The 9813-nt window shown below is 37.1% G+C and overlaps 1 protein-coding gene across 3 annotated transcripts in view; it reads right to left on the reverse strand.

The window, feature by feature from the left end:
- The window catches only part of LOC107319238 (translation initiation factor IF-2-like), a 65605-nt gene that overhangs the window by 36158 nt on the left and 19634 nt on the right, over window positions 1-9813 (reverse strand). For 2 of the 3 annotated variants that reach the window (XR_004308612.1, XM_032446994.1), the window contains 2 exons: window positions 8417-8521; window positions 7981-8085 (listed from right to left, as the gene is read on the reverse strand). Coding sequence is in view for 2 of the 3 variants with exons in the window: in XM_032446994.1 (XP_032302885.1) it covers window positions 8474-8521 (48 nt within the window). In the remaining variant the exon portion in view is untranslated. The remainder of the gene's footprint in view (window positions 1-7980; window positions 8086-8416; window positions 8522-9813) is intronic. The other variant, XM_032446995.1, reaches the window with a different exon arrangement.

Raw genomic sequence — 9813 nt, forward strand, 5'->3', positions numbered from 1 at the left:
CTGAAACTGTGAAAGATTTCCAGCAATTCTTTTGCTTCTGTTTCAGTAGAGAAATGTAGAAAACTAGAGATTTTCCTGAGAATTATCAGCAAGTACCTGGGGAGCTTCTCGGAGATTTGCTACCTGACCAATTACATTAGTATTGATGGAGATCAGATGGGATTAATACCTAAAACTACTGATAAAAACAGTTTATGTTTTTGTTTTTTAAAAGCTTAATGATTTCAGCTCTTCTGCACCAACTACCGAAGCCTATGGGAGATTATCTATGAATTGTAGCTCAGAATGTTAGCATATATTTACAGGAGAATTATGACAGCAGTTTCCACTCTCTCCACAGAACTGAAAGTACAATGCTGAGCTTTTTGTTCACCACTGCACCATCATCAGAATGACAGAAAGACCTGCAGTTCTTAAAAGCAATGTATGAGTTTGCCCAAGAGATTCTCTTAGCTACAGCTCAGTGATTCATGCTTGGCTCTGAAATATTTCTGCGTGTCTGCTATTGAGATATTGAAGGGCTGCGTTCCCATAGCACAAATGGGATGCAACTATTTTCTGCTACACACAATCCTAATATTGTGGGATTTCTGAGGTCTTTTATAAGCTGGCATCAGTCCTGCATAAGTTAAACGTAACTGTTCATGCAGACACATAAGCATACAAAGATCTACTTCTTTAGAAGATTAAATTTATCCTAGACTTTCAGTAAGCAGAGAAGACCTAATGCAGAGATGTAACCAAAGAAATAGCCTTGACCTTTTTACAGACCAGAGAGATCTTCTGGATAAAACAGATATCTCCTATAGATGGTCTTATACACACTAAGCATGAAAACTACTCTCTTCAGCCAGCAGAGGAACACAATGAAAGGCAGGAGCTGCTCTACAATGCCTTGGGACATGAAATAGCAAAAAGGAAATGGTAGAAGCCTTGTCTTACTAAAAAAGCAAACAAACAAAACAAAAAAACAGTGAAGAAAAATCAACAAGGCTTCTCTGAGAAGTAATATTATATGGCTGATGTGGGCACCTCATGAAAAATGGAGTGTGTATAAATGAATCTGTGTGTAAGCCAGTGGTGATGCCAGGGGATTCTTCTGTTTAAACTTGTAGCTGGTGAATGCAAAATGCCTTCCAAAACCACATTGTGAGGGCTGACTGTCAAAACTATAGCTCACTTCTTAACAGTTTGGTATGTCAGGCAGGGGAAAAAGAAGTTTTTTTTAACATCATATGTTCCTCACAGTAAACAAACCTATTCTGGTACTCTTCTGTACTGTCTATCTTGATAAAAAGTTGTGTTTTTATTGGTTTTTTTCTTTCTAGACAATGACTTTGGAAATACCATCTATTTCTGAGATGGTACAGTTTTGCTTATTGCATCAAACAAACAAGCCATCCTCCTCCTCAAATGAAAGGCTGTGAATGGGTTTAATGGTACCTCTGGTACTCAATGATTAAATCCCATTTTTCTATTTTGATTTTTCATGCTTCAAAATAGCTTTTGCACATCTGTGAAACTGTTTTCTTTAAATCCCAGTAAACTTATTTTCTCCACACTACAAATCAGGACAAATATCAGGATGTCAGTATTCTGTAAGTACTTCCTATATTGCTGGCTTTTATGGTCTTGCCAATTTCTTTCGACCGTGTTTCCCATTCTCTCTCCCATTTTATATAATAAGCTCTATGGGGCAGGAAATCTCCTTCCAATTGTATGTTCATTCATAAACTAACATACTGAAACCCTGGCATATGATTACGAATTACAGACATGGGTACATTTAATGAAATAATTACCTGTGCAACTTAGCCTGATATGAAACAGGTCTTGATGCTATGAAGGCTATGTAAAGGGATCTATGATTAAATAAGATTAGGAAAGTATGAGCAAGATCTCTGAAAATCCAATTGATGTGTTTTGCCTAATATACCTTAGCGTCTTGTAGTCTGAAGAAGTGCTCTATTGCAATTTGTAAAAGTCAAAGATTTAAATTCAATCTTATATCACAGAAATTGAGCAACCTGCATCTGAGTTGTGTATCTACACCTTGGTAATGGGACTTGCTTATAGGCAACTTTGCTGCTTTCCCCTGTGTTGTCTCAGATGTGACATCAAAAGGGTAAGTAGTAGTCCAGCAGCATTCTAGTGTCATGGTTCTTCACTTGGGAACATGGAAGATAGGTACTGTATGTGCAAAGGGGATGTATTAGAAAAGGTGTTCCCAGATTAGTCCGGCCTAAATGAATCTCCATAGATTAGTAACAAACTGTAATGTCTACATTATTCAGAATCTGTTGTAGTTAACATAATCCTTTTGATGTAAGAAACGTCTGTCCAATATTCAAAAGAAAGACGTTTACCCTGTAACAGTGCTTGGTCTGAGCTAATTTCTTCTGTAACACATATACATACAAAAAAACAACAACAAAAACAGCATATGGCAACTGATCTGAAAGACAAAGAAATAAGCATTTCTGAGGGTTTCTGACTCGTTAGTTGTATAGTGGTTTTTGTTTTTTTTTTAGCATTTTTAAGCCACATCACAACGCATTTCAGAGTCATTGCAACTGCAGTTCAAAACTCAAAGTAAGACAATAATAAACTGTGGATGGGTTAGAAGAGTGCATTGCTCACGCCAAGAATTTTAGGGGTGAGAATCACTTTTTGCTTGCTTTTTCCTCCTCCATCAGCATGAGAGACTGCATCCTGTAACATCCATGCTTAATTTGTATTGAACTTTTTAGAGACTTATCTCTGTTCTAGGTAATGAGAAAGTCATTTTATCATCTTCTCTGGGCTAAGGAGGTTTTCGATATAGTATCTTAAATACTGTTACAGGTTTGACACTTGCAAGCTTAGGCTCTTCAGACAATGTATTTAGCACTATCAACAAAATCAGGTTTCTACCTCTGCCACCCAGTTTCTCAAAGTGCTGGTAGCCAGGTTGTGCTCAATGAGCCACACTGAAAAAGAAGTACATTTTTAAAGGACTGTAGTACGGCTTCAGTAAAGACCAAGTTATAACAAATATACAAAATCAGAAACCTACGAAGATGAATGAAATTTAAAATAGTTTTTGAGGATTTATTATAAACATGTACGCACTATAGAAGGCCTCTGGCACTAAAAAGCCCCAGTGCCTATCTTCTAACTAAATTAAATTCATTTCCATTAGAATTCAGCAGATGCAGCAGCCCTGTTCTCATTCCCAGGGGGTACTTTCTCCTCGGTAGCAATGCCAGATACCCTTTTGCTTTTTTTAATGTCTGACTGTTAGGCAGCAATCCAGAAGGCAACAATAATATTGAGAGAAAAGGAGAGGCTTATTGTAAGCAGCAGTTAAAGAGGAAAAGGTTCAAGCAGTCCTTGGTTTAAGCAGTTTCTTAATGGTCTTTCTAGCTAAAAAGAAAAAGGAGGATCTGCCACCCTGAAGAACACAGTGCACAATTCTCTAAGTTGAGGCTGATGGAGTAGTCATTGCAAAAAGACAAAAAATAGTCAAAATGAAATTGGAAATGAGGAGAGGTAGCAGACACAATAGCTGAAATTGAGTTATTTCCTGTATCCATGAGTACAGTAAAAATATTTCTTCTCGGTAAACAAAAATTACTTTGGATGCAGACCTATAGGAACTCTACAGTCACTGATGAGAGTTTTGATAAAGTTAATTAGTTGGATTTTCCATATTAATTCAAATTCCTTTCTAAAACTCAGTTTTCCTGCTGCTTTGATGTGCAGCTGGGGAAGATGCTGCTTTGTTGAGTTACCAGGACAGGTCACATCCCAGGGCTTCCTGCTGTAGTTTACAGGGGTTGTGTATTGGAAGCTCACAGATGAAATTTATTGGTTGAGGAAATTGTCTACAGTTTTATTTTATTACACAGTTTAAAGGGACAGACATGTTTGATGAAACTATTGCAGACTATTTCTTCTCCCATTTCTCCTCAAGCTTCCTTTTTTAAGGGAGAATGGATTGCAGAAGTATAGCTAGAGAGAGGCCTGCAACAGTCTCAGCTTTACATTATGTGCTTTCAACTGCATATTATTTCAAAAAGATGTTGATATGGTAGGCTTTCTTAATACTGTACGTAAGGCTATGCAGGCATACAGTATTTTACAATGTCTTGAAGTGCTTCCCAGGGGTGTGCCTCTTGGAATTCAGCCCTAGCTTGCAGGGTACATGTGGCAATGGATGCACTGTGCAATGCTTCTTCTTATTCCCACAGGGCTAGCAGGGCAGGACTTGCTCCAGAATTATTACAAAGAAAGTGTATTCCACTGTGTTCAAATGCTGTACTTATTTTCTTTCAAGAGAAATAAACTTCTAAGCAGTATCACAAGTGAATACAGGCAGAGTTAGCACAAGATTTCTGTTTAACATCTTATTGAATGTTGTTACCATGTCACCCAAAAATACTTTGGAAGATGATATCTTTATGCAGCTGACAAGCTATAAATTCTCTCAGGCAGCTCTGTGAATGTATGATCTTCCCAAGAGCTTTTCATTTTAAGCAAATGCATAAAATAAAACAAGTTAGGATGTATTTTTAGCTATCTAGGAGCTGATGCATAACTTTGGGCTGACTTTTGTGTGTGTGCTTAATCTTTAATGAATGAAGGCTAATCAATAAGAGAAATGTATTGCACTCTAATCAGGGATGTTCTCTCCACGCAACAGTAGAAAAAAAAATAAATAAGGAAAACAGTAAACATAAATAAGTAGAGAAAATTACAGTGCCAATATGTACGTTCAGTGTCAGCATACTTATTAGGATGGCTAACCTGTTTTTGTCATTTATACTCTTTGAAATACCCCATTGTAAACCAGGCTGGGTTGTTTTTTATTTGCTTGTTTGGTTTTGGTTGTTTTTTTCCTTTCATTCTTTTTTTTTTTCTTCTGAGACCACAGATAACACTATTTTAGTGAGCTCAGTGAGTAAAATGAAGGCTGTGACTTAAAATCCTCTCTGTGTGGTACTGGCAGAAGGGGGAAGAGCTAAAAGCAAGGGGCGCAATGATGGTAAATGATATCACAGTAGCAAGAAAAATTACATTTGCAATATAAAATAGGCACACATATCAAAGAACATTATAATGCCTCAAGCATTATCTGTACTCAGGTGTGAAAAACAGAATGTTGTCTTTTGTAATTTTCTCTCTCTGGTAAATCAGAAGTGTCAGGGATAAAGCCCATAATCAGATTTTGTTGTGGCTGACAGCTTCTTTGGCGAGCCCCCCCAGTTTTATAACCCTCACTATGCTCTGTGGTGCCTGCTCAGACTAAACTCCCAGCAAAATGAAAAGGAATGCTGCATGACAAAGGATACCTCATACTAAATATCCCGACTTTGTACTGCTTCCAGAACCTGATGTAAGGTGTTATATTTAGCCAGTGCATGACTTGCTGATGTATTTCCGGTGACATTACATTCTTGAGAACGATAATGACTCTAAATACATTTTAAACATGAATAGGAACGGGAATAAAGCAGACTGTTACTGTAATGTATGTTCTTGCAGCATTTATGCCTTGTTGACCACCCCAAATCTGCTGAAGAAATGCTATGGAGGAAAACCAAACCTCCCTAATCTGCCTTCATTTAAAGCTGAATCCAAACCTTGCTTCTTTGTCCAAGCCTGCCCACAGTAGTGCTCTCATTCTGACTGATTCATGCAGAAAATGAAAAACAGGAGACTTTTTGTCCCTATTTGTATGGTTAGAGGAAGATGGGGAGGGAGAGGTAGGGCGGAAGGGTGGAAGTATGACCATTTTCTTTGGAGGTGTTCTCATAATACTCTTATTCTGACAAATGTTTGTGACTGTGCTCAGTCATGGGCTTGGGTACGGTCAGTAAGTAAGGGCTGAACAGGAACAATGAAACATTCATGCGTGTTGTGAGAGCTAGAACAGTAGGAGGTGGTAAACGTGGCAGGATCTGAGCAAGGTGTTAATCATGTGCCTCAGGAGATTTGTCCAAGTATAGAAATGGGGATTAAGAGTGTTTTCTTATCAGAAAACTTGAAGAGCAGCCATGAGCTTCTGTCAGACTTATTTGACACAAGCAGAACAAGAATGTGGAAGCGAGCAAAGTGATGCCACTCTTCTTTTTGCTCCACTATGTTCAAGGAAACCATTTCTCGGATAAACAAGCTTATGCCAAAGACGCACCTAAGTCCTACACAAGTCTGCTCCCAATAGAAGCATTGCAGAAAGGCTCTAATTTTTGGCTCTTAGCCTGAACTGTGAATAACAATGTAATGCAACAAAATATATCAAAATTTACATGGGAACTACCTATCATGAAGCTTGGCACGGGACTGAGTACCTCCTGCAAAACTAAATCGTGTGCTAGCTAAAGATGTTTGCATATACCATTTGTTTTGTTGAGTTTGGATCAGAACATTTTATATAACACTTAAGCTCTAGCCAGTGCTTGATTATCTGCATATGTTGCATCAAACTGATTCAGATCCAGTAATAGTCCCTGACATCTGCAGATTTGCTTTTAAATCGTTTTTTAGTAGATGACTTCTTTTGTGTATTGTTTCTAATCGCATACCTACTAATGTATCCCAGTTACATTGTTCTTCAGATCATGGTATGAGATGAATTTGTTCCTCCCAGACACAACCTCCCAAAAACCTTACCAATGCCTTCATGCTGTGCTTAACCTTATTAAGGACATCTAAATTCCAAAATGTTGTTATTTATGTTTCATGTTATTTTAAAATCACTTCATCTTGTAATTTTCCTATTGAACCACTGAACAGATAAGAAATTATTTCTGTGCAGTTCTGTGTGCTGCACGTCTACAAAAATTCTATGACATTAAACCATTTTCAATGTTAAATAATTATACCTTTCATTCTTTACTCAGGAGGAGTCAGATGAAGACTGCATATTTAAATATATAAGAACTGGGTAATTCAGGAGATTTTAATTGGTTTTAAAGGCTTTTTAAATTCAGTTAAGCAGTTGTAATGTAAAACAGGCCGGTGCAGACTGGCATTGTGTTCTGTCTAACGACTACTTATGGACTCTTAGAAATGAACCTAATGGTCTTAAGTTTCTCTTTGGATACTGGTTCTCAGGTGGACAGTGCTTGTGTTGGCCCAACCTGCTGCTACTTTTGTCTTGCAAATCAGAGCTTGTTGTTCTAAAACAGAATTTAGATGAATTACTACAGCCATGTTGGCAGACAGCCACCTGCTTCCCTTCTAAAACAGCAAGGTAATAATTGTCTAGAGATATCATGATCACAAATATTTCTGGGGAACTCTGTGACACATCGGAGTTGCTAGATAGCCTACAATTGGTTGTCAGACTTTTAAAAACACATTTTCTAAATAAATACTACATACAGAAGAAATATGTGCTAATTAATTTCATGTTTTCTACTAGGATATCTACAAATTGTCAAGCTGCTGGCTATTATCCGGATGAAGCTGTGGTAAAAGATATGTCTTATACTAACCATACAGTGCTTCTGAAGAGTGAGTAGATCAGTTCTGAATTCTACAGTCCTGAGAATATCTCTGTAGTATATTTCAATGTGTGTATATTACTTAAAGAGTAACAAGGCACCTTTTCTCCTCAAGAAAAACTTCTTAAAAAGCACTTAACTTTTTTTCCCTGTTTAATTTTAGTTGTCTCCCTAATGCTGTGCCCATTGCACAAACAAACAAAAAAGAATGTTTTTCTAAAGAAACAACTGGCATCAGCGAACCAGTCAATTATTATCAAGGACAGAAAGTCCCTGGTATTTTTTCAGATTGTCTTTTAAATATTTGAAGACTTAGTACATAGCAGCACAGCAATTAATAATGGACTATAACATGCATTTTCTATGAGGATATCCAATGAAGTCAGCTGGTACATCAGGACTGTCAAATCCAACCAGTCTACCATAACATCACTTCTAAAATGAAATATTTATTATTGAAAATACTAAGTTTAGGATTTTATTTATTTACCTTCTAAAACTTCAGTTTCTACTTCGGAAGGTTTTGCTTGTTCCCTTTCTCTGCTGAAATCAAATTTGAGGGAGTCTGTCAAATGCCACAGACCTCAGAGACAGCCTTGCAGGAAAAAGAAGAAAAAAAGGGCTTTATGTCATGTTAAGTACCCATCGGTGCTGCTACAGGACTCAGCAATACTGTGTGTGTCTGTACAGATACGTGTATATGTGTATGTATGAAACTACATGTATGAAAAAGCAGGTTAGGAGTAGGATACCATACATACTTCAGAGTATGTACAAATCAGGTTTTAATAATACATACAAAAGTCTTAAGTGTATCCCCAAATTGTTTTCTTGCGGATCTCTGTCAGTTCAGAACGTTGCCACTATACAAAATGCATGATCCAAACATACAAAACAGGTATCAGTGTTTAGAAAAACAATCTTACTTTTTGGGGCAATGGAACTGATCTCAGTAGTTCTGCTATTCTTCTGCTTCCTTGCCATCAGAAAGTCCATAAACAAACTGGTTGGGAATACAGATTTTTTGCAGCCTGTGAAATGAAGAATGCAAATGGAAATAGGTAAGCAAATACTTTATTATTTTATTTACTATTTATTTAAGTAACGGATCTTCCATCTTAATCAATAATACCGCCTTTAGGAGCCTCCTGAATGTCTGAGACAAAACGTGAAGGTTTGTCATTTTCCTTTCTGTGATACTAGGAAATTATGGACAACAGAAATCCCTACAATGCATTCATTGTGCTAATGCATATGAGGAAGATATTAGTTGGTCAGAAAAAAAAGATAAAAATATTTTTTCTTCTATTTTTGTAAATATTTTCCAGGTGAATAATAGCATATTTCTCATGAAATTATACTATATTTATTACTTTTATGAATGATTATCTTAGATCTCCTTTTATAATTTATGTAATCACTGATTTGTAATCAGCGCACGCTGTTACCTTTGGATACTTCTCTGACACAAGTCTCAAAATAATTGTATTTTGATGGACCTGTGTGTTCATTCTCCTTAAGGGCTAAATGTTCTCATTTCATTCCAAAGAAAGTACTCAAAATAGGATATTTAAAACTGTGTAAAAGATTGTTCTTCTTTATGTTTAGAAACTCTAAGAAGCTGCAAAAAGAAAATTCACTTAAGCATGTGTATTTTTGCTGGCTTCAGTGATAGTACACACAAACTTAGATAAGGGTTTATTTGTGGGCGCTTTGCTTAGGACTTAGGCACTCAGCTGCCAGGATCAAGTGTTACTATGAACGCTCAGAAGCAGAACTTCTGCCCGAGAAACCAGATCCAGCCACAAAATCTGAGTATCCAGTTCAGCACCCATTGGCAATCATATTTCTCAGTCTCAAGAGAATGCTACCATGTGTTGCTAATACACGGTCATCTAGAGAGCTTATAACTTAAATATCACTTCACATCTTCAGGAATGGAAGGGGGAAAACTGCCTGTATGTTCAATGAAGCATTTTAAGAACGCACTAAATCTATAATGGGACACTTAGGTTATACATGTTAAGAAACAGTGTAATGCTCAAGACAGATAAGCACTAGAATAGGTTTTAGAAGGCAAGGTTTAACATTTCAACAGTAGGAGTCTCTTTATGATCTGTTTAGAAAAACACTGGTCAGAAATAATGAAGGCACAGATGATTCTACCTTGGAGCAGGAAGGTGACTTATGTGACCTTTGAAGTGTTTTTACCCTGATTTCCTACTGAGATGGGGCCTACATGGTATTGCTACGGGGTCTGTTCCAGTGAGCTGGGCACATTTCAGAGCTGAGGTTGCCAAGAGCAAAGTGAGAGGATGCTGTG

Source organism: Coturnix japonica, chromosome 11 (assembly GCF_001577835.2).
Source record: "Coturnix japonica isolate 7356 chromosome 11, Coturnix japonica 2.1, whole genome shotgun sequence".
NCBI classification, from domain to species: domain Eukaryota; kingdom Metazoa; phylum Chordata; class Aves; order Galliformes; family Phasianidae; genus Coturnix; species Coturnix japonica.